The 25,377-nt window shown below is 41.5% G+C and overlaps 1 protein-coding gene across 6 annotated transcripts; it reads left to right on the plus strand.

The window, feature by feature from the left end:
- The first annotated feature begins 86 nt into the window (after positions 1–86).
- On the plus strand, positions 87–25,350 carry RCOR3 (REST corepressor 3). Of its 6 annotated transcripts, none has more exons than XM_072330712.1 (12): positions 134–438; positions 747–803; positions 4,771–4,848; positions 6,490–6,542; positions 8,248–8,409; positions 8,741–8,865; positions 10,849–10,945; positions 13,665–13,883; positions 15,524–15,601; positions 16,358–16,415; positions 21,330–21,571; positions 22,005–25,350. In XM_072330712.1, exons 1-12 carry the CDS (start codon positions 306–308, stop codon positions 22,347–22,349), a joined length of 1,647 nt encoding a protein of 548 aa, XP_072186813.1. In that variant the 5' UTR covers positions 134–305; the 3' UTR covers positions 22,350–25,350. The 6 variants fall into 6 exon arrangements, with proteins under 6 accessions (XP_072186818.1, XP_072186819.1, XP_072186813.1 ...); XM_072330713.1 differs by having other exon boundaries at positions 143–438; positions 10,849–10,927; XM_072330717.1 differs by lacking the exon at positions 21,330–21,571 and having other exon boundaries at positions 87–438; positions 22,005–25,340.
- The last annotated feature ends 27 nt before the right edge of the window (positions 25,351–25,377 follow it).

The following is a 25,377-nucleotide window of genomic DNA, read 5'->3' on the forward strand; positions in this document are numbered from 1 at the left end:
CCCCCCACCTCTCCTGCCCGCCCGCCGGGGGTGCCCCGCGGCGCGCACAGACGGCGTCCTATCGGTGCCAGTGGAATCCTTCCGCCCTCCCGCCGCCGCCTCCGGGGCACCGCCGGCATCCCCACCATCCCCACCCCTCGGCTAGATCCGGCCGGGCCGGCGCGGAGGGATCCCCGCGGCCGTGCCGCGCCGGGGAAGGGGGCCGCGGCACTGGGGGGGGGGGGGGGGGAAGAAAGTGAGGGGGAAACATGGCGGCTGCGCGTTAACTTCCCCCCCCCCTCCCCGGCAGCCCCCCTCCCCTCGCGATGGAGACGGGCGCGGAGCTGTGGGGGGGCCGGAGCCGGGCGGCCGCCGGCGGCCCTAAGAGCGGCGGCAGCCCCTCCGACGGGCCCTACTCAGAGCCGGAGAGCGGCGGCGCCGACAGCGGCGACGAGCACGGTGCGAGCCAGGCCGTGTGCGCGCCGCCGAGCCGGAGGGGGGGCGCGAGGGCCGGGGAGCGCCCGCCGCCCCCATTGTTCTGCCGGAGGCAGCCCCCGCCCCCCCGGCCCCCTCCCTGCCGGCCGCCGGGGCTCCATCCGCGGGGGGGCGGGGGGGGCCGGGGGAGGTGGCTTCGCCCGCGCGGCGGCGGCGGCGGCGGCAGCAGCGGGGGCTCCCGGGCGGCGCTCCCGCCCCCCCGCGCGGCGCGGGGCTGGGACGGCGGCGCGGCCGCTCACCGCTGCCCTTCCTCCCTCCGCTCTGTGTTGCAGATGTAGGCATGAGGGTCGGCGCGGAATACCAGGCGCGCATCCCCGACTTTGAGCCCGGTAAAATCGCTTTTTTTTTAAATCATGGTTATTATTCTTATTAGTAATAATTCATTTCTCCTTTTTCTTTCTATTTTCTATTTTTCCCTCCTTGTGTCTGCGGGGATGCGCGGGGTTGGGAGGGGTGGCGGGGTCGGGCGGGTCGGTGCTTTCCCTCCCGCTTTGTGCATCCGCTGGCGGTCAGCCCCGAGCGCGGCCCCCTCCTGCCCGCCGCCCGCTCGGGGGGATGCTCGGCTCCACCGTTGACTTCGCCGCTCCCCGAACGGGCTCCGCGGGTGTCAGATGATTTCCTACCGGAAGAGGATTGGGCCGCAGCTCCTCGCGGTGCCTCCTCGGCCCCAGCCCCTGCACTGGGCGCGGGTCCTCGCAGGCCACGGGCGGGGGGATGGATGCGGGCCGGGCGCGGGGAATGCCCTTTCCCGAGAACGGCGCCTGCCCGCGGCCTTTGTTAATGGGGCCCGCCGCCCGCACCGCTCCTTATAACGCTGCCGCCGTGGAAATAAATAAAAAGATCACCTCTGATGTGCAGCCCGGGCTTGCTTTTCCTACAGGCCACCTGGAAAAATGCACGGCCTCCCTTTTGCCTTTGGTTAACTCTTCTAGAAGAGGCGCATAGCATTGTTCTGAGTGCGCAAACCTTGGGCCGAGCAGATGGGAACTCCTTTGGAACAGCCGAATTTTACATTACAAGGAAAACTTCACAGTGTGTAAAAGTAGGATGCAATCCTCACTGTGCTACCAAATTGAGGAGCTCTCAGCAAGATCCCGTGCTCTCTCCTGCTTGCTTTCTGCTGGCTCTTGGGGCAGCATCTCTGAGGGATGCTGGGCACAAAGCTGTGCTCTTGTTGTCCTCTATGCACCTGTGTTATTATTGTCGCCGTGTTTGGTTTTGTTTTATTTTAACGTAGCAAATGATGCAGTGGATGTTCCATCGTACTTGTGGGTTTGCATAAATAGATGTAGGCACTGTTTCTAATTTACTCACTTCCATGATTTTTCCTCCTGCAGTTCTTCTGAGGCCCTTTTCTCCTGAGGGCCTCCCCGCTTTGCTGGGATACCTGATTTCAAATGCTTCTTTAACAAGGTAGTTGCAAGGCAGGAGTCCATTTCAGATAGAACTGGGTGGTGTCGAAGCCCACGGAACTGAGCAGAACCAACCAGAAGCCTTTGGTCTCTCTTTGTCAGATTGTAAATGCTGGTGAGCGATGCTTTGCAACAATGTGTTGAGGAAGAAAACATTCGTGGTTAAAGTTATAGCAGTATTTATAGGTGAGCTCCGGTTGGAAAAAAAGTTGAAGATAATTTGTTTTAAAAAAGAGGTTAATCAGCTGTTTGCTGGTCTCTTGGGGTTGGCTGAAAGCAGCAGCTGGGAGAAGCTGAAATGTGCTCTTCCCACATTCTACCCATCACCCCTTTGCAGAGGCAAGCCTTTGGCCAGAGCTGTTGTGGAAACAGCACTTAGAATCATCACTAGATGTAGCAGCAGTGAGATCCATTTAGTTGCTGTGATAAATGGCGTTAATAAAATAAAGCCCCTAGATCCCTTCACCTAATTTGCTGTGTTAATAAACCATCTCCTGCGCCCCAGGTTTTTGTCTCCTCCTGTTGGTTTCCCTGTAGTACTTTGTGTTCCCAAGGCAAAACGTTCTGCCTCAGCCTTCTGACCCACCCATCTATGTAGCAGGCTGTCACAGAGCTGTGTCCTCACTGGGGGCCGTCCAATCTTTTTCTTAGGGAAAGAGCCACGGGGAATGCCATTGCTGGAAAGGTGCAGTACTGCTGTGTGAGCTCTGTCATATGGCTGCATGAGGAGTTTTATGCTGAAGAATCAGTGTTGTCCTCACTCAGGCCGTGGTACAATGGGAGTTCACAAAGGCTTTAGTATGAGTACTGCTTGCTTAGTGCTGAAATCCTGCTTTCCCATTTACCCTGTTCTTGAGGGGTGAGTGGAGAAGAATGTGTTGGAGCATTTAAGGTTGCTTACGGATTTCATTTCATTGTACATCCTTACAATTTTTCTCCTTCTAACCTTCCTATATAAAAATGGCATCTGTTAAATGGAAGTGATGGGGATAGCATTGTGAAGTACGTAGAATTTGCGTCTTGTCCGATGACATCTGTCCTCACAGTCCCCAATTTATTTTTTCTCAGATGTCCAGTCCTTGGGTTTTAAAGTAAAATGACCAGACGGGAGACCAGTGTCTGAGATGTAGCTAATGGGTTTTGTCTTCCTTATTGGCATATGATTCTGCTCTTCTCACCTGCTATGGGTAACATTCTGCCTGGTATTTCCAGCTTCTGCCCGTACTAAGCATATCACCTTTGGGAAGCAGTTCAGCCTTTATTTAGGAGTGGAAGAGTGCTGCTCACTCAAACACTTGGGCACGAAGGATAAGAAATGGTTCTCATGAAGAAATACCCTGGTCTTGCTAATAGAGTTGGAAGGATCCCAGTATGGTGGCCCTGGAAACTCAGGTCTGAGAACGGGATGCCTTCATGCAAGTACCAACCTACCTGTGTGTATGCTGTTTGGCCTCTGCCACCCTTTGCTTTTCTTGTGGTTGTGTGGAGATGCCATCTGGGAGGAGCAGTTGGTTGGGTCCTGATGAACCTGAAAGGGCTGCCTGCTGGGGCTGTTCATCAGCTGCCTCCTGAAGGCACAAATGACAAGGCTCGGGACGTGTGTTGTTAACCTTAGTACTCGAGTATTCAATAGCAGACAACATCCTTGACATAAACAGGTCTGCAGGTGTCTGTCACGATTATTACTTTATTTTCTTAAGGGAAAACTGAGGGTCTGCTCACATTAAGTTTAGGCATTAGATATGTGCAAGCAGAGAGCCTGATAGACTGATGTGTTCTCTAGTGGTCATCCTAGTTTCTGCTTTTAGAGAGTGGGATACGGGGACAACAATCATTCTTTTCTGATAGGAAACAACTGGATGAACAGGTGGTAAAATGGTGACACGTTTGCATCACTGTTCTTGAGAATATTGCTTTTCTAATGACTAAAAATGTCATACTTTCTTTTTCTGAACTAGAATGTTGTATTAGAGAATTTGCTCTTATGCTAGGCTTGGAAACGTTGGGTTTTTTTTGTTGTGTTATGCTTTGAAACCATGCTTTGTGGCTTCTGTGTACATTCTTAAACTTATTGCAGTTACTTGTATGTGGTGCAGCAGACTTTCAGTGTTTCTAACTGAAGTGTTTTTGAGTTTACAATCGTAATGGATCTAAAGACTGCAAAGATGATAGCAACTACAGAACCCTGCCGAACTAAAGAGCGAAGAACAGCAAAGCTTAGCATATGGTTAGAAGGTACCAAGCAGCTATCATTTGGGGCTTTGTTTCTCAACAAGATTTAGAATCTAAATATCAAAGGTCAGAGCTTAAAGTGGAGTGAAAAAGTATTTGAGAAAGTAAGTCTGCCCTTCTCCAGCAAAGATGTGAGTGAGGTTCCTCCGAGGTGCTTCCTCGAGGAGTTCATGCTGACAGTGGTGTAAATGCTCCAGTTGTCAAGTGGTGTCTTCAGAAGTTGAAATGTGGAATACATTTGTAGAATACCCATAAAAAGTAACTACTAGTTGGTGCTTTTCCAATACTGGGAAATTTCTTTAGATGTGTTTTTAAATCAAAGAGACTGGAACATGGTGCTTTGTACAAAGTTGCATCAACGTTGCAAAACTTGCTTTGTCCTCCTGAAAGATTTGTCACTTGAACTGCTTCCCTTGCTGTGGCTCAGGTAGAGGAGAAGCAGAAACAGAGGAGAAAAAGACCCTTAAATCCATCTACCTTTTATAGCAGTGCAGTTTGGTCGGCTGTGATCATCAAAATTACGTAGCTATGGAAATCAAAACCTTAGTTGAGCTGGGCTTCTCGAGGTGGTTGACTTTTAACTTAGTGTCCCTTGAATAACTGTTCTTCAGAATGTTTTGATAAACACTAAGACTTGCTTGTTTTCTTACAGGTGCCACAAAATACACCGATAAAGATAATGGAGGGATGCTCGTATGGTCACCATATCATAATATCCCAGATGCCAAGTGTAAGTCTCGCTCTGCTTAGGAATTTGAATGCTTAAGTTAAATTAAGTAATTGTTTCTAGAATTCCTGTTTGCTGTTGACTTTTTTAGTGGACTTCCAGATTTGTAAGAAGCTTTGCTTTTATTTAGCAAACTATAGGTGACCCTGTCTTATCTTGTTATTAAGTCTCTGTTTCAAATTGCACTGGATGTGTTGTATGTTTCAGACCAGTGTCTGAAGCCTTTTAGTTATTAATAAAGAAATAAAGCATCTAACAGTGAGGAACTTGTTGCTCTAAATTTACTGGAAAAGGAATTACAATGGTTGTATTCAAGGAAAAGTTTTGTTAAGGCCCTGTTCAAGAGATTCTTGCTTCTGTTTTACTAGGAAAAACAGATCGTTTTTTTCCCTGTAGAAGTGATCTGAAATATGAACAATTTTGTCTCAGAAAGAGTGTGAGGCATTGGAGCTGCTCTGAGAAGTGGTGGCATCACCATCCCTGGAAGTGTACAGGAAATGTGGAGGTGTTTAGTGGTCATCAGGTGATGAGCTGATGGCTGGACTAGGTGATCTTAGTGGTCTTTTGCAGCCTTAATCATTTTATGGAAGAAAGGAATTACCTAATAAATGTAATCAATTATTTGTTTAATCCAGTTCAAACCCCACTCCTACCAGGCAATACAGAGAAATAGATTTTTGAGGGTGCAGTCACGAGAATCTGACCCTTGGGACAGTTTCTATAGCATGCCAGTAGTTAGAGGCTTGTGTCCTTTGCATTTGAGGGAATGTACCCTCGTCTACTGCAGGACAGTTAGAAATAAAATGCAAGGATGATTGCTGAATGCTTGCTTCACTCATGTAAGGTATGATTAACTCTTTGCGGCAACAGTTCATGGCAAGGACATCTCTGGTTCATTTGAATAATGAGAATATAAGTGCTTCCTTTTCTCAATTGTCCTTCCTTTTAACTTAATTTAGTTGCCACTTAATTGTGAACTGTAATGAGTGAATGGGGAGAGTTTGTTTCTGTAAAAATAAAGTACATATTGAAGATGAAAACTAGCAGTACTTCCATCAGACCTGACTGCGTAATGATGGGTGATATTTAGCTCAAATCTGGCACTAATATACACAAATATGATTTTAAAACATATTATCAACGTTGATAACTTAATTATCGATTGTTTTGTATTCTGCGTTGTGAATTGGGTTCATGCTTCAGTTATAATTAATTTTAAGATCAGTTAAAAATTAACTATATCAATATAAAGGATATGTGTAATTATCAATCTAGAATCTGCTCACAATAAACTGTGTGAATTCTTAACGTTTGGGAATACAAACAGCTGAGGAACTTCAGTTTAAAGCTATCCCAGGTATCCGAGCACTCCCCTTGTGTCTGTGTTCTTTGGACTGGGTTCCATGAAGACTTTGCCTTTCTCTAAAGAGCTACTGTCTAAACTTCACCAAAATTAAATGTTGTGCTACAGTTTATTTGCTACGATGACAGCTACAAATATGCTTAATGTTTAGAGGGACCTGGGCCTATGTAGTATCTTAAAGCATGGAAAGACTCTCTTCCCGTATTACATGGATAATTCTTTGGGGCCTTGTAGCAGAATTCTAAGTACTAAAGAATAATTTTGACATTGCTTTGTTACAGTGGATGAATATATAGCAATAGCAAAGGAAAAACATGGATACAATGTGGAACAGGTAAGTGCCGTGAAGCGAGAGTGCTAATTTAAAGGACTTTTAAAATATAAAAGTGTAACACAACTCTTTTTTTTTTCTTTCCCCCTTGGTTACCATTAATTAACACTGTTTCTCTTCAGGCACGGCAGCAAACACTGCAGTTAAATGGATCTGCATACAGTTGTGGTCTGGATTCTCTGCAAAAGATTGAGCTCTTTGTTTTCATGACATGCTCAGCTTGTAATGTGCACTTTTGAAAGGTTTGGTATGTTTCTTGATACGCTGGGCATGTCATGCAATTGTGTGTATATATTTAGCTAAAGAATTTCTTAGGAAATTGGCTTACAAATTCAGTGTTTAATTCTACAATTCACTTGCGGTAGAATTTTGAGCCACTAGTTGCAATAGGGCCAGAAGTGGCATTTAACAAAAGAAAAAGCGAAACTTCATGACTTTTTTTCCTAGTAAAAAATATCAAATTCTAGGTTTAAGGATAACAAACAAGATGAATTGTGTTTTTAATACTCTCCAGTCAACATCCCATTAAAAAGTACAAGTTAAGATGTTGCTGGCCTGCACATAGTTGTGTTGTTATTTTCTTCATAACTGAGCCAAATTATGTGAAACTGAAGTTATCTATGAACCCCCAAAAATGGATATGCAAGTTGGAACATGTTGTATGCTTAAGTTTTGGAGGATGAAGGCTTATAACAACAAAGACAGCTCATCAAGTCAAGTGCTGTCCAAAGAAGATGCTGCTGTCACTGATTTCTAGAATAGTGCAGCTTGGCAATGTTTATACGTGGTTTGGCTTCTGTTAGAGGAGAGATGGAGCTTAGAGATCTCAAAATAAGTCTACCAAAGGACTAAATTTCGAGGCAACTTATAGTTGAAATAGGAATTATCTTTGCAAGAGGTGCTTGTTGCTTGCCACTTGAACAAGAGAAGAGGTTTGTTGCATCTGGGTTGTTAGAGAGGGCCTAGAGAGCTGATGAAACAACTGGTGGTCATGTCTGCACTGCGTGTTCAAAACAGAGTGGATTGTGTTCCCAGATTCCCATGCCAGACTTGGCATCAAATCTGTCATTGATTCGCAGGCAGTAAGTCTAAATGGTCTAAAATTCTTAAAGAATGTTGAGAAATGAAACTATGTAAGAATATATATTTAAATTTCCATTCCTTACTAGGTGCATGTGACATGAAAGTGGCCATGCTGTTATTTGTGGATTGGAGAGTTGGAGAAAGACCACTCTCACTTTGAACTTTCAGACTTGTGTTTTGGGTGATCCTTTGGCTGCAGAAAAGTATTTTTCTTTTTTTGAGTGGGCTGGTAATAAAGGCTTGAAGGCCTGTATGGAACTGTGTAGGTGATACATGCCTGTAAAGAAAGAAAGCAAGCAGGTCAGATTCGAGTCTGTCAACCTTTTTTATGCTACCTTAGAAGTACTGCTGCCATGCCAAACTTAAATGACCTCGCTATCCAATCTATCTAATGATGAAGTACAGGTGTGCCCACTCTTCACACTATCTCCATAGAGAATATTGTAGCCTATGAGTACATAGCCAACAAAATTGTACGTGTATTTTGAGAAGGGCTTCTGGTGGTCAATTTTATTTAGAATAAATGTTTGCCTTTTTTTTTTTTTTTTTTTTTTTTTTTAACGTAACTTTTCTCAGCATTGTAGAAAATGGACTAAATCCAAACAGGGACTATTTCTTTTCAAAGGCTCTCGGCATGTTGTTTTGGCATAAACACAATATTGAGAAGTCCCTTGCGGATCTCCCTAACTTCACTCCCTTCCCCGACGAATGGACAGTTGAAGACAAAGTCCTATTTGAACAAGCATTTAGCTTTCATGGAAAGAGCTTTCACAGGATCCAGCAAATGGTAAAGTAACGTTTTGATCAGAAGTGTTAAGAAGTTCAGGTGCATTAAAACAAAGGCTTCCACTGGGCTAAAATTTTGTCCTGATTTCTGCAGAGGTGTTTTGGGAAACAGCTTAGAATGTAACATCTAAGTTAATTTCCCCATGTATGGTACAAGATGTAGCTGTTTCCCCTTGCCCTGCCCCTCAGCTTTATTAAAATGCATCTTTCCTTTCAGTCTCATCCATGCATTTAAGATAGTTGGGTAAAGGTGGTTGTAAATAGAACAGAATTATAATCTTAGGTGGAACGTTAACAAAAAATTGTATTAATATGTTAATGAATTCTTCTAGCTTCCAGACAAGACTATTGCGAGCCTGGTAAAATACTACTATTCTTGGAAAAAAACTCGCTCGAGGACAAGTTTGATGGATCGACAGGCTCGAAAGCTTGCTAATAGAAATAATCAAGGTGACAGGTAAGTCATATTCTTAAGTAGCAAATTAGAGACTGAAGTCTTTTTAGGTAAGGAGATGAAAAAGGTAAAAGTCTTTTCAGGTAAAATTTGTTGAGTAATTTCCAGCTGTTGTACTTAAGCGTGAACTTCTAGGTTGGAACATCTGTAAAGATTTGTTTTCTGCGAGGGGTTTAATACCTGTGCTATAGGAACTGTGCTCTATTCTATAGCTACTGTGGTCAGTATGAGCTGTAATAACACGGCTGAATACTTACTGGGTAACTGTAAGGATAAATTTAAAGAACTTGAAGTTGGAGAATATGGTATAGAAATAATACCTCACTGGGGAGGTCTAACTCTGGTATTATTTTGTGGGGAGGAGGTTGTTTTTATGGGTGCGAGGCTTTTTTTTTTTTTCTGAATGGAACTAGTGCTAAGAGATTAACCACTGCAAAGAGTGATTTGTTTATATAAGTCTTATAAGTCTTATTTTCAGAGACTTTGAACCGCTATCAGTCAAAGGGAATTAGAGCTCAAAATAGCGTTAAATTGTGTTCGGTAGAGGAGAACATTTCACCAAGTTATGAAATTAAAATTACGTTGTGTCCAGTATGCTTAAGTATTACCCATCACCTTTTATAACTTCTTTAATAATCTGATTGTGTGAGCGCTGTAATCGTGTTTATATAAGAAGGTATGAACTCCATATATAGAAAATTGACAAGCGAATTAAAAGAATGCAGTTATGTTACTGAAAAGAAAAACTTACTGAAGCTACTCTGTAGCTGAAAAATCACGGAAGGCGATCAGTTTACTTCTAATACAACATTTTGGGTTTTTCGTGGTATCTGGAACTTTCTTACATTCATGTTGGTCAGAAATTATATTGTGTGAATTACTCTTTTCAGTCTTCTGTCTTTGAATTAAAAAAGTAGGCTTACTTTTTTTTTTTCCTCTTTCCCTCTCTGAAGCACTTTAAATTGGTGAAAAAGTAGTCCTGAATTTTCCCATCTTAGTGTCCTCTTCTGCTCCCCACAGACTTAAACAAGTGTTTATTGGTGCAGTGGTTGGAAAACTGATCTGTTAAAGCTAACTTGACAAATGAAAGGATATTTTTGGCCTTGTAGTTGACTGTGTAAGTGTTGATACTGACACAAGTGGTTGAACTGCAAAAAGGCAACACCAATTTCTTGACAGCAGTACCAGTAACGCTGTCTTACAAGTGGTTTTGAAATGACAGTTTAGGGTTGCTAGTAAAAGTAATAAGGAAACGTATTTGTATCAGCTCTAGTTTGAAAACTACAGATAACTTTGAAACATAACATAATATAACCATAAATCTTGATTACTTAGATATTTTAGAGTAGATAATTCTTAGCAAGATAAGTATCTGGGACAGCAGATTGAGGGAGGTGATCCGCCCCCTCTACTCTGCCCTGGTAAGGCCTCATTTGGAGTACTGTGTCCAGTTCTGGGCTCCCCAGTACAAAAAAGAGGGATCTCTTGGAAAGAGTCCAGCGGAGGGCCACAAAGATGGTGAAGGGCCTGGAGCATCTCCCCAGTGAAGAAAGGCTGAGTGAGCTGGGTCTGTTTAGCCTTGAGAAAAAAAGACTGAGAGGAGACGTAATCCAGGTCTATAAGTATCAGAGGTGTGGGGGGCAAAGTGGTGAGGCCAGACTGTTTTCAGCAGTGTGTGGAGACAGGACAAGGGGAAATGGACAGAAACTGGAGCATAGGAAGTTACACACGAATGTGCACAAGAACTTCTTTACGGTGAGGATGATGGAGCTTCAGAACAGGCTGCCCAGGGCAGTTGTGGAGTCTCCTTCTCTGGAAATATTCAAGACCTGCCTGGACGCCTACCTGTGTGACCTGCTGTAGGAAACCTGCTTTGGCAGGGGGGTTGGACTCCATGATCTCTGGAGGTCCCTTCCAACCCCTACGATTCTGTGATTCTGTGATTAAAAATGGCTTAATGACCAGCTTCTTATCATCTCTCCTCAGTGATGATGATGTAGAAGAACCTCATCCAATGGATGGAAATGATAGCGATTATGATCCCAAAAAAGAAGCCAAAAAGGAGGTAACAGATAACTTAATGGTGAATGTCAGTTTGTTTGTTTTCTGTGACTGTATTACTATGAAAAACACATCTCATAGTAGAGAGATGTAACATCTGTGTTTGCTGCCTGATGACATCACAGGATTTTGAGTTGATTGGGATTTTGATCACATCCAATATAAACTATTTGTGTATGTACATATATATATGTGTGTGTATATACATATATATATATATGTATACTTGCCATTCTTTGGTCATAATATCACTATCTCTGTAAGAGATGTATGCTATTACTACCGTAATTACCTGTTAAAACAGCATTCCCCCCTGCCTCTATCTTGTTAATGTGCCTGCAATGTTATTGGTTGTGAAATACTGGAAATTAGATGTTTGCATTTTTAAATTAAATGACTTTTTTTTTTCTGCAGAATAATTATTTTATTCCTTTGAAGCCACAATGAAGTTGTGCATTTCAGCTATCTGTGGCGTTATTGAGATGCTTCTTACTAGTAAATGTACAGAGAAAAAAAGTCTCCTTAAATGAGCACTTGCTGTTAGCTTTACAGATAAGTGCTGTGCTTAGAGTGTACTGAGGTTATTGTTTTTCTTTGGGCTATAACATGAAGTTATTTATGAACAAGACTAGAAAAGCACAATTAAGTGTATAAATGTTCGATTGTTTCCTTGATCAAAATAATGCCTTTGTGGTTTCCCTAGAATTTGAGCATTCGTGCTCCTGGACAATGAGGGGAAAGGTGGCATGAAACTTTAATATCCCTATAGAATCATGAAGTATTATCTGGGATTATTAATAAAACTTCGTAGTTCTAACAGAGATGATGCTAAGTCAGAGGCTGGCAGTACTGGGTTCTGTTCTCAGTTTTGCAGTGATCTTTGACATCACTTTTTCTCTCTAACTGCCTTAGGGAGGAAATAAGAACAATTACAAAGATCCCTTTCTATAAAAGACGTTGAGGTTTTATTTTATTTTTTATCATGCCCGTATGTGTTGTTTAGGACTTGAAATGGCACAAGCCCTGATATTTTTTTACTTCTACCTCTTTACTCTTTAGTCTGCCATTTGTAACAGTGTTCTTACAGTCTGCTGGTTTTGGTTACTGCCGAAACCACTTATAAATAATGGCCTTTTTGGTTCAGTTTCCTTAGTTATTGTTTGAATCACACAGTCCAGACTGAAAGTAGCATGTTTGTAGACTTCTAGGAACAGGACAAAGAGGTTTCAGATGATCTGTTTGGATCTATCTTAAATAATTTTGTGATTTGATATTTCTGGTGGGAGTTATATACTTTCATTTCCTAGGTAAAACACTTGAAAGTGCAGAGCAACGGGAACTTTATCTTACCAGAGAAAACTGAAATAAGCCAAATGCTCTAGCCTGGCAGGACAAAAACTTGAAAAAATGTTCTCTCTATAAATCCAGATTGAGCAGAAGGGAATTGCAATGACACACTTGAAGAACAATGATGAACTAGAAAACAAATTGTATAAATGGGCTAGAAGTGAACTTAACCTTGGCATTTTTAAATGTCAAAGATGTAAGGCTCTACATCAACTTTGAAGGGAGGGCAAATATCCTAAGTGCTTTTAAGATCACCTCTATTAAGTCTGTGGACTGGATTAAGATGTTGCATTAGTTGCGAAGAGGATGTGGCAGAAGGTCAAGCTTAGAAGAGCAAAATAGTCTTTTCTAATCTGTACTAAAGCCCCAGAAGATAATGGTCATGGCTGCTGCAGTTTGTTTTCTCTTCACTGTGATCAGATGACCACCTACCTACCTTTAAACCTGCATGTGTGCCAGCAGGGGGGGAGCAATGGGAAGCTTCATGGGGTAGCAAAAAGCCTGAATCCTGTCACTGTTCTGATATTCAGCACTGCTCTGAACTGAAAAAAATCCTTACAGGGAGAGTCAGTTTTCCTTCTCTATAACTGGTCTGTAGGAAATCTACCCAGTTGCTCTACAAGAGTCATATACCTACAGACAAACAGATGTGTAACTATGTCCATAAAGGGCAAAGCTGAAACTTTGTCCTCCTAGGCGTCCAAATATATCAAGAGTATTTGTAATGACTTTATCTCCTCTTTACTGTCCCTTTCCATTTCAAAGAAATGAAAAACAAAGGCTTAACCTTGCTAAATTACAAGGAATTTTATAAAGACTGCAGAAGTAAATCCATCATCTGTTCCAAATCTCAAATCCCCCCAAAAAGCAAGCAGCAATATCACTTTCCAAGTTAGAGAGCTTGCAACAGGGAAAAGTGCCATCATGCATTCTTGCCAGCCCTAATAGACTTCTCTGATTCCTCTCCCTAACCATCTCCTGATGTCTCCATAGCTCACCAAAAGTCAAGGCACACATCCACAGATTATTTGGTTTAGACATGTAGTATATATATTTAGCTTCTGTGTACGCAAGAAGTTCTTGATTCCTGCCCTCTCTCACAGCATTCAGATGCGATTTCTATACCATGTTCTGAATTTTCAGCTATGCTCAAGGAAAAAAAAAAAAGATTGAAAAATGGATGTTTCTAAGTGTACTGCAAGCTGATCCAGCAAATGACTAGTAGTGTGCTACATCACTTCATCTGCAAGACTTAGTTTGCACACTGTGCTCAGGGGAGCGGGGGTTTCTTGTCCTAAGTATGACATTACAATGCTATGTGATACGTTATTCTTAAGAAAAGTTCTGTATAAGATGCTGTTATTCTTTAATAATTTATTTCTTGTAAATTAAAGGGCAATAATGATCAGCCTGTTCAAACCAGCAAGATAGGGCTGGGTAGAAGAGAGTATCAGAGCTTGCAGCATCGCCACCATTCTCAGCGTTCCAAGTGCCGTCCACCAAAAGGCATGTACCTGACCCAGGAAGATGTGATAGCTGTTTCCTGTAGTCCCAATGCAGCCAACACAATTCTTAGACAGCTGGATATGGAACTAATCTCATTAAAGCGACAGGTACCATGGGTTATTGGTCTTGTTTTCATCTCAAGTTGTTCCTGTAATGACTTTGTAGATTGTAAGATGACCTGTGAAGAGTCTGAAACATCTTTAATGTGAGCCTTGCTAATTTTGTTCCACAGTTATCACCAGAAATGCTGGACAGTAGCTGTTCTTCAGCTTTATTTTTTTGTTTCTCTGCTTTTGTGGATAATGTGAAACAAGACGACCTCTTAAAAAGGGGTGGGGGAAGCATGGCATGAAAAAATAAACTACCATTATTTATTTGGGGAGAGGAGAAAACTGAAGTCATGTTTGATTCTTTTTCCTTACTTTGGTAAAAACATGTAAGTGACAGTTGAGAATGCAACCAGTGAAGTTGTGTTACGCTTAAAACTGTGGCTGTTTTCCAAATAGTGGTACCCCACATAACATGGAAGTATGAGGGGAAAAAATAATGAGTTTGTTATTTCTCTGAATTGATGAGCTTTCTGCTTCTTACTAAATCTGTAGTCTTCTCTTGTAATGCCTGCCTCCTTTGCATGAAGATGTTCACCTCTGGCACTTAAAATTGAAATGCAATCTATTCAGCTTCTAAGGGCAAAATGGCACACGCATGCTTGCTTTCCTAGGAGCGACGTGGCTACAAGTTCAAGGCTTATCTCCTGGAATTTCTGCCTCCTTGTAGACCGCTAAGAGCTGCCACATTGCCAAATCGTGGAGTAAACAAAGGGTTTCATAGGCTTTTTGCTCCCTTGTATTCTTTTGCAGGATAAATATGCTTCTTTCTATCACAGCAGGCCTTTGGGACTAAATAGCATAGGTGGGTTTCACTCTTTAGCCTGAGTGTAGGTGAGTTACATCCTTGAGGTTTCTTTCTCTTCTTTTCTTGCAGTGATCTCAGGGATGCGGCCTTTGGAATCTCCTACTGAGCCGTCTGCTTTTGTGTCCACACTTAAAGAACTCTTGTAATACATGTGCAACGTAGTATGCAAAACTGCATTCTTACTATGTCACTTTATGTGCATCGCTGCCAGGTTTAAATGGCTAATAGATATATTAGTAGATACGTAGCTATAAGTACAATTTAGAAGCTCTCTTCTTTCTATAGGCTCAGGCATTTTGTTTACGTGTTTTCAGTAACTCCAACAAGCATCCGTAAGGGGAATCACAACCATAGATGAGTACAAAGCAGTCTGTCAGAAGCAACTAACTGGAAACATCTCATACTTGTTCTTTTCTTCTTTTTCAAAGTACTTTTTGGCGAAGGAAGAAGTTTGCACAAACAGCACATCTCTCTTACAAATCTAGGAACTGAATTTTTGGTCTAGAATATTCTGCTTTCTTCAAGAACACACGTATCATTACCAAGACTTGTGTTTTGTGTCCTTCGTTTAATGTTCTTGCAGACAACCTGTTCTTTTGAAAAACTGGTTTGAATATTTTTCTCTCCATAGTGAACTGTGCTGTACTTTTTATTTTTATTTTAATTTTTTTTTTAACTTTTTTAAAAAATGGTTAAAAGTAGTGAAGCCTTAAACCGTAATATTTCTCTTTCTAACTTAGGAGGTACACTTGTGGCAATCCTAGTGAAGATATATGTGTAAAGTGACCAACTTTCTTTGTGGAGCTGATTAACTTTGTTGTTTTTGACCAAGGTTCAAAATGCTAAGCAAGTAAACAGTGCACTTAAACAGAAAATGGAAGGCGGGATTGAAGAATTCAAACCTCCTGAGGTAAATCAGAATGAATATCAGAACTTGTGGCCTTGCGCTTACATTAGTGGGAAGCTACAGAAATGTTTTGCTGCAGCAGCATAGTGTTTGCATTACAGCAGCAGCTTTAACAAGATCCATTGAATAACGTGATGTGGTGAGTCTGTCTGGTCTTTTTTACAAGAAATTAGCAGTAGGCTCTTTTTTTTTTTTTTTAATGTTTACTGGCAGAATCAATAAGCAGAAGAAACTGAGATGTTGTATCTGTTTATGACGATGGGGAGATGAAATTGTTTTTCTGATTCGAAGTGGTTTGTGTAGATTGCTAGCAGTAAATTCTGTGCTGTTAGTGAAAACACCAGTGGATGTAAGATTCGGGCATTTGAAGTGATTGCTTTCTTTTTGGCTATTTGAAAGGCTTGCATATGAGACGTAATGCAGACATCAAAGACTCCCAGTGCCAAGTTCTAATACCTTAGATACCTTTAACTACAAATTCAGATTCTGTCTGCATAAAGATCATTAGCTTGTGCGCAAGTTCTGATATAGGTGGCAAAGTTAGGAGTAGCTTTTGCTCTGCTTTAGATCTACGCTCAAATCCTTAAGCGGTACTTCCTCTACACGAAAGCAAAGCTATAAATGTATGGCTTATCACACAAGAGATGTTTTACTTATGTTACAATTTGTAATGCAACTAAAATACATTCTAATGCTCAGATATTTTACAGCTGTTGAAACATTTTAATGATCTTTGTGCCATTTCTCTAATTTTAATAGTCTAATCAGAAAATCAATGCCCGTTGGACCACAGAAGAGCAGCTTCTTGCAGTACAAGGTACGTTAATAGTAGTAGTGACCTGAAATACAATGCAAAGGATTTTAAGAGGAGTTCAGGCATGTGCTTATATTTGCTTCTAAAGAAAGCTGAACTTTTATCTGGTCTTGCAAGGAAGTTACTGGGAAAACAACAAAAGTAGTGAGAATACTTAGCATTTCATTCAAGCATCACACTGCTAGTCTTTCACTTAGCTGTTCTACTTAAGATTGAATATAAGCTGGGTTTAACAGCTCTATTAATACTGAAAATTCCCTTTGATCATCTTCTAAGTAACTTTACAGAGATTTCTCCAAAGTGGAAGACCACTTATTGTTGGAGTAACAATATTCGAAGCAAACATTTCTAAGACATCTTTCCATATCCTTGAAGTAGGAAAAGGCAGAAATAAAACCACTTTACAGCAAAGAACAGTTGTTTTTCTCTGTTTGTAAGGGAATGAAAGAGCAGATATCTACCCACTGGGGGCCTATGATAGTCTTGAGTGGATGCTGATGTAACTGTCTCATTGGAGGAGAAAACTCCCAAAATTTCTAGCAATGTATCAGTGTGGCTAATTTGCAGCTGTTTCATTTATACAAAGGAAAATCAATTCTTGTCTTGCTTTAACATGCACTGCCTAATCAAGGATTATGCCAAGGATATAACTAGAGCGCTTGTTACTGTTTTGAAGTAATTATATGTTGATTTACTTCTATTGATCGTCTTTTCTAAAATAATACAGAGCAGCTCGGTTACATGTATATATAATATATCCCTGCGTTCTTCACCTGCTTTAAAATGAAAGATTGATCAGTGTATCAGTACAAAATTGCCAGGTGAACTATACCTAGTAATTATTGGCTATGTGAATGAACCCAAAATTAGACTTAGTCAAAATGTGAATGGAAATGCTGAAGAGAATGGTGTATCATGCCTTTCAACTTGCATGCCTCTGAAACTGAGATCTGCATCCCCAAACTGTTTTTTCTCCTAAGTTCCTTCAGTATTGCTAAAAAGCTCACTTCTTAATTTTCTTCCCACATGCAACATGAGGAGGTGCTTATCTTTGACGTGGTAGTCTAAGAGGTAGAATGCATGCTGCAGAAGTGAGGAAGGTCCATGTTCATTGTAAATGGATTCAAATCACCTTACCATTTTCAGAGTTCAGTTGTTAGAGCTCTAACCAAGGAGGAACAGTTTGGGAAGTAAGAAGAATGCATTAAGCTTTGGTTCAGCAATGGCAGAATGTAACCAATAATGGGAATGAGAAAACTGGAGCATGGATTAAAAAGAGAGGGTTGGTGACGACTGCCTGGAGAGGCATTCTAGTCTTCCAGTCTCTCCTTGACAGAATGTTTTATAGAAATAGTCAGCTCTAATACTGAAGGATCTCTTCTCTGTTATCCCCTCCCACCATATGACCATATGACTGTTGTAGGTGTTAACATCCCATCTCCCAGGCTGAGGAACAGCACAGATCCTGATCCCTTCCTTCAAAATAGCTGCTTGAACTAGAAGCCTAACGTTTGAAGGACCCAGGCGTAGGGACATTTAGTTTGTACGCTTAAAATCGATTCAGTTTGTCAAAGGCGTTGATGTATGTTGGCACTTACTTTAATAATTTTACGAAAGTGATCAGCATTGAGCAGGTAGGTGACATTTCTGGAATTTGTTCTCTAATTCCTATCGTGGAATCAGAAAAATAATGTGCTGCAGTACAGTTTGGGTTCTGTTTTTCTTTCTAAACACGAACTAACCCTTCTAGCCTGTGGGCTAATCTCAGGAGATTGGCAGTGGCTGGAAAAAGAGCTGAAATAAAAAAGAATAATAATAATAGAGCTGAGTGTGTAATCTTAAAAGAAGCACAGCTGCTTCCACTGGAGTCAAGAACTCAGACTTAAGATCTTCAAGCCAACCTTTTGCAGCGTTAATCAAGTTGCTGCTTGACTTTGAATAGTCACTGAATGCAGTGGGCCAGTTTGACATGTGAGGCTGTTAACTTACAAACTTTATTTGTGTACAGAACTGTGTGGGCACAGTCATCTTTTTAAACTAAGATTTGTTCAAAAGAGCAAAATTGGAAGTGAAAAGCAGGCTTGATTTTTGCAGTGGAAAATAGTTGGGGAAAACCAAGACCCAGCCCTAAGTAAGCTAGTTGCTAGGGGCACCATACTCATACTGCATTGGAACTGTGGCTGTTGTAACACAGAGGTTGTGGTTAACTGTTTCTGCCTCGTTGTGGAGCTGTGTTATAATGCTTTGAACCTAAGCTAGCGTTTTTGTGTGGCTGGCATCGTTTGCGGTGCAGCACAGCATTAGATAGCAGAGGCACTGTAAGACTTAGGTTTATGAGTTTCTCTGATTTAGACATTTAAGATGAGATGCTGCTGAGCATGCATAAGTTGAAGTGCACCTCTTACCTGGGGAAAGTTCAGAGAAGGTTGAATGATTCCCAGAATCAGGGCTCATTTCAGTTGAGCTCTTGGAGAGGCACTCATGCCTGTAAAGCAAGGCTATGCAGCTGTGTTTAGAATTTCTCTTGCAGCAGCCTAATAAATTACTCTTACTAAGTAACATATTAAACACTTCAGAAATAATTTGGGTGCTGTTTGGCACAGAATTTGTATAAGGATGTGCACGTAATGTGCTCAGATGAATGATGAGTTGGCATCAACGCTTACAGATGTGTCAGAATCTTATGTGTAAAAAATGTCATAAAATATATACTGAATTTCTGTTTCTGATGCAGTGTAGAAGTGCTTTACTACATCCTTGTACATAAAGTCATTGGTGATTTAGCTGTGCTAAATAACACTCTGAAAAGTCCAAGATGGGTAGTGTTGTGTGTAGCTAAACTGATGACATTTGCTTTTCTTTAGATGTTTCTCACAGTTGGGCTCTCAGTTGAAGGCATGATGCGCTGTTTTCAAGCTGTCTGCTTAGAATTAGGCTTGTCTCTGTCAATTGTAGTTGAAATTAGCTGTGAGGTTCAGTTCTGCAGGTAAAGGGGAGGTATAGGCAGCTTAATAACAGACAACCCTGAAATCACTAGAAGTCTGAGCTGGTTCCTGAACAGAAATGTGCTTTGTTCTGACGGGCGCTTTGCTTGCTGGATGACTTCTGCAGGGTGTAAATATGTTGAAGCAGACATTTTAGGATCATTATAAATTAGCAAGAGTGGTAATGGCAGGGCAATCCAAGGATATAAAAACATGGGAGGGAATGCTCAGTGGGTACGTGTGGCTGTTCAGGGTTTTAGCTAATACTTGATGCAGAGCCAAAACCCTCAACTGGCCTTGCCCAGATACCTATGAGCCCCTCCAGGAGTCTCTGCTACATTCTTTTGTTTCCTTTCCAAGGTTCTGGCAGCCAGAGTGGTTGGATTCTTTTTGTGTGCCCAAGAAAAAATCCTAATGTTGCCAAGCTCTTGACAGTTGTAACATCAGCTTCAGCTGCAGTAATTGTTACCATTCCAGAGCTGAACTTGTCTCTTAGATTACTGTGAGAGTTAGCGCCACATCCGAAGTGTCTATTAATGAAGACAGTAGAAAACATCAGAGAAAGATTAAGGTCGTACTCATTTAACAGTTAAGTTGCAAAGATCCATGGCGTTCTGATTTGAAACAACTCTCACTTTTCTGAATATTTTGTTTCATTTTCTGAAGCCACACAGGAAATCGGGCAGCGTCTGTCCTCTAAACACTGTAGCTACCAGGAGCTTCACATAAGAAGTCAAATTGTAATTCACTCATGCATAGCTAAGAGCAAAATCGAATCTTCTGTTTATTGAGACTGGAGAGCACTCTGCAGTACCTTAGAGTACATCCATGTAACGTTCTATTTCTTTAGGTTCCACATCTCTTTAGGCCACTTACAATTAAAAATAAACTTAGTGCAACTGTGGCTCTAGGATGAGGATTTTCTCCTGCAGCAGGTGAGAGGAGGAACTAGACTAATGCCCTAAATAAACAGAGCCAACACTTCCAGATTTTAATTCCAATTTTGGTGTTAAACCACAAGATTCTGTTTGTTGTTGTTTCATATCATATGCAAATGTCATTTTAGAACTTTAAAAAGCATTGCTGGTATTTTGGAAAGGACCAGCAGCGTTTTCTTGTGGAGTGCTGATAACATATTGATAGTGACATGAAAACAGGTGAAAAGAACAATGCAAAGATCTTCTGTCCCGCTGCTCCTTGCTGCAGAATTTGCTCCTGGAGGCTGGTGCTAGGCTGTCTTAGACACAGATACCTTGTATTTGTTCACAACCTGTCCAAAGCCCCAGGTTTGTTTGCCTAGCTTGAATGGTGAATGAAAGCTTTAAAACAACTTTGTCCAGTGAATGCTTGCCAGTTACTCTTTAGCCCCAGTACAGTGTGTCACAAGTGGAGGAATAAGCAGTGTATGGTGATGTACAGAACTGTGCCCCTGTGCTCAGCGCTCCTGCTGACCAGCTACTGCACAGGTGGTGGGCAGCTGGTGTGGAGGGAACCTACAAAAGCCGTGTCAACCTTTGCCACTTGGCATTTCTAGCACTATACCTTGTTGCAGCTATACACATATATTCAGTTACCCTCCCTCTCCCTTCTAGAACTTAGTTTGGGCTTCTGCCTTTAGTCCAAGCACACTGATTTACTTGGCTTGTCAGAGTCCAGATCTCTGTGGTTTTAGGTTGGGAGGCTTGGTGAGTAAGCCAGGATTTTTAAGAAGAGTGGGTAATGACCTGTTAATAAAGTTCTTGATTTATGTGTTGATAGCTATGAAATTAAATATTTTTGTCTTAATGGAAATTGAGGCCTTCTCCTAATTGAGAAATCCTCCTAATTAGTGAGTCCTTGGTTTGCAGGTCCCATAGGATCTCTCTATAAATACATCACACGTAGCTGTGTCTGACTGATCCTTCACAGCTATGTTATTTACTTTGCCTTCCAGGTGTCCGCAAATATGGTAAAGATTTTCAAGCTATTGCAGATGTAATTGGCAACAAGACTGTTGGCCAAGTGAAGAACTTCTTTGTAAACTACAGGCGTCGGTTTAACTTAGAGGAGGTATTGCAGGAATGGGAAGCGGAACAAGGAACCCTGGCTTCTAATGGTGATGCTTCTGCTTTAGGGGAGGACACAAAAAATACTTCTAATGTGCCATCAGGAAAGAGCACTGATGAAGAAGATGAGGTGTGTTTTGTGTACCAGATATAAGTAAGCATGGGTTGAGGAACAGCATTTTATTTAGTGATGTAATGTAAGGTTAACTGGTGTGGAGTGGCAAACCACATTCTAAAGAATATGATGATAAGCTTGCATAGAACTTCAGCCAATGTCGTTAACCCGCTGGGAACAGGACTGCACCTTTCATAGTGACGATCACGTTACTGTTTTATTGTTAAAATACAGTTCTTGTTCTAGAAAGAAGACTCTTGCTTCATAGATATTTTTAGTTCTGCCGTCTATAATATTTTGGTTGGTGATTTCTTTTCAGTAACTTCTCAGTTTTTCGGTTTTGGTTTTTAAATGCTGTTTCCTGTGTAGTGGACAGTGGCAACCCCAACGGCATTGCGCTCCGGCTGGGATGGCTCTTCACGCGATCTTGTCTTTGTCCTTTGTGCAGGCGCAAAGCACTCCGACCACTCAGTGCTTAGGCCCTTCACCTCCAGCACAGGCATCTGCTCCAGCTCCTACCGCTCCCATGGCAACTTTAAATCAGCCACCCCCGTTACTGCGTCCAGCGCTTCCTGCTGCTCCTGCTCTCCACCGTCAGCCTCCGCCGCTCCAACAACAGGCGCGATTTATTCAGCCAAGGCCAACTCTAAATCAGCCTCCCCCACCGCTCATCCGCCCAGCTAATTCCATGCCTCCCCGTCTCAACCCAAGGCCGGTGTTAACCACTGTTAGCGGCCAGCAGCCACCCTCACTGATTGGAATTCAGACAGAATCCCAGTCCACTCTGCACTGAAGAAATAAAGCGGAATTATGCTAACTCCTACATCTGGAAGACTGTATCGAGGTACTTTTCTTTTTCCAAACAAAGAAGCAGAAAAAAAGCAAGCCTTCACAGGTAGCAGACCAGTCTTACAGAGGAGCAAGGTAATAACCAGTACTGGAGCCACGCGAATGACCACCTGTGTAAAAACATTTTTTGTAGAAGACTTGTACAGAAGAACAATGCCTACAATACAGCCCTCCTCTATGTGAATAACTGTTGAAGGAAGCTAACTTCGTACACGAGTCAATGTTCAGCACACCAGGATTTCGCTTAACTGATTTATTTTTTTTTTACTCTATTTATTTTATTACGGTTCTTTGTAGTCGAGCATCTAACTACAGGAAAGTAGGCTGGCAGATCTAGGAAGAAGTAATATTGTAGGAGACTTAAATGTAGTGGGTTTCTGTGTGTAACTTTTATTTCATTTTTTACTTTTTAGTGGAGAAAAAATAAACCTAATGGCCTTAGGTTCAGAATTTTTGGCCCTGTTTAGATACCTGTAGAAGCATTTCTTGCAATTGTAAAAGGTAGATGATTCTTCCCTCAATGTTTTTTTCCCAGAATGTTTTTTTCTTGTTTAAAAAAGGTACTTTCTTATTAAATAGTCCTCTTCAAGAGTGTCCTGAAAACTCAATGAGCTATTGTGCAAAACATACCAAAACTCACGTGTGTTCTAGTCATAAAAGCTGTCTGAAAACAGGAGTCCAGCTTCCTGCTGCACTCTCTTATAGGCTGGGCAGGGGAGTGGCAGCAGCCGCCAGCACCCAGGGGGATGACAGCAGAGGAACTGCTTAGCAAGAACCATCCATTTAATTAGTTCTTCTGCTGACCCTTCTAATATAAGTACAGCAGAATTTCAGTCCTCTGAGAGCGTCTTCACAATTGGTATACACGAGATAACTGATATCTTGCCTAGGATGCATAGTGAATGTACAGAGGCTGAGGGTGGTAGGAGTAACATAGCAATAGGGCTCTCTGCTGCTTGCCTGCCCAGCGTCAACTGAGTGTCTGATTTCTGCTATTGCTGGCAGGCTGGGTTACACCTATCATGGTTTGTTTTGTTTTATCCACTACTAAAACCTGCCTTTGGGTATTAATTATGGCTTCCCCATTTTAGGAGAATACAAGGTTGGGGTTTATTTTCCACTGTATTTACTACTACATTTTTCTTGTCTAAAACCCTGATTCATGCTCAGCATTAGCTTTTGTTGGTTTGTTTTTAAAGCAAACACCTCTCCCTTCCAAGTAAACCAGGCTTCAGTTTTCCATACCAGCATTTGAAACTATGATCTGAGTCAAGCTATTGAAAAACACTGCATTGCTAACTGCCGTGCTATTCTACATCATTGTTCATACCTGGTGTTTACAATCCTTTTAGATCCATTCAGTTATTAGCTAGATTTGCCTATGACTCAGATGAGAATATAATTGAAAATGGAATGTGCTCTCCCTTGTTCTTTCCACAGATAATGGGGCGGTCTGACCGTCGGTTAGAAGTTGGCTAAAGCTTTTCAGTTGCGCAAAGGCAAGTTCTGACAGCATCAGATCCTATTACCTGTGTAAATCTAGTATTAGGGGTTGATATTTGTGACCTGAATTGCAATTAGTGTTCACCTTTCTGGCTCAGTTCACAAATATTTTCAGATCAAACTCGATTTTTCTTTCAGTACAGCTTTCAGCAGTGCACTGACGTCTCATACAAAGGGTCCTTAGGAATTTTCTTCTGCATCAGAGTAGGTTCTTAGCCACTATGTGAGCATCAGATGACCTCTCCTGAGAAAAGCAGCATTGTAACACAAGCACTGAGGAACATGTGATCGCCGAATCCTTTGTTCTGGAAGTCCAAAGTGTCCCTCAACAGCTACGTATGGATCTGGCTGCTCCCCAGATAGGTTTTGAAAACTGATAGGAAATCCATTTCCACATCCAACAAGTATCTCCGCCGTTAGCAGTGATAGGGTACACCTCCAGTATTTCTCACTTCTTATTTCTTTAAAGCATTGAGTCTCCCAGGTGTGCGTATTGTACCTTTGCTAATTTTTGTCTTGTCTCGTCGATAGACTTCAGTATGCAGAATGTTGGGTGTTGCAGTAGAGTTGGCCGCCACCAACTGCTATAAAACTGTTCAGTACATTGTAATTCAGTTTGATCTTGTTTAAATATTCTATAACTGGGCAAAGGTGCTGTATTTGAAGGGGGCGGGAGGGGCAGAGATGGGTAGTATTTCTTCCTTTACAAACACTGTAGCACACAGTAGGGATTTCCTAGCGTTTGTAGTACTAAATAAGTATGTACATAGCAAAATGTCTTTATTGTGTGCTTTGCAGAGTATGTGCATACAGTTTGCACGTCCTGTTTTTGGGGGTAGGGTTTGTTTTAAGCAGTGTTTGCCTGGAGAGTGATATGCTTGCTGCTTAATCAAAGGATTAAAGTTTCAAAGAAATCTGTGTCTTCTATTTTTATGTACCTGGTAATAGTCTAATATGTTAGGGCCCTTATACTGTGATTCTCTTCTAAATTCATTTCTATTTTTTTAAGAATTAGAAATAAAATTATACAATGGTGTTGATTTCGGTGGGGAATTTCTTTTGCCATATCTCGTCTCCTGTTTTTGTAATGTAGTAATGAACTCTGACTTCAAGGTTGGCTTAATTTTGTCACTTTAAAGAAATGTAAAATGTTTGCACACTAAAGTTCGGCTGAGAACGTGTATCTGACATTGTTCAAAGCTAATGTAACTCTACAGCTTTTTGTACAGTTTATTTTAGTTAATAAAGCAAAACGGTACTAAAACTGACAGGTTTTACAAATGCAAGGCATAATTTGAACTACGTCGTCTGAGGAACAACACTTGCCAAGTATGGATGTACAAAAATAGCAGATCTAATTGTTGCACTTTAAAATCAGAATGGGTATGGAGTGAAGCAGGTATTCCTGCATTAATAAAATCAATCACTAAACATTGCACATCATCGTACAGCAGTTTAATTTCTTACAC

This window comes from Excalfactoria chinensis, chromosome 3 (genome assembly GCF_039878825.1).
Source record: "Excalfactoria chinensis isolate bCotChi1 chromosome 3, bCotChi1.hap2, whole genome shotgun sequence".
NCBI classification, from domain to species: domain Eukaryota; kingdom Metazoa; phylum Chordata; class Aves; order Galliformes; family Phasianidae; genus Excalfactoria; species Excalfactoria chinensis.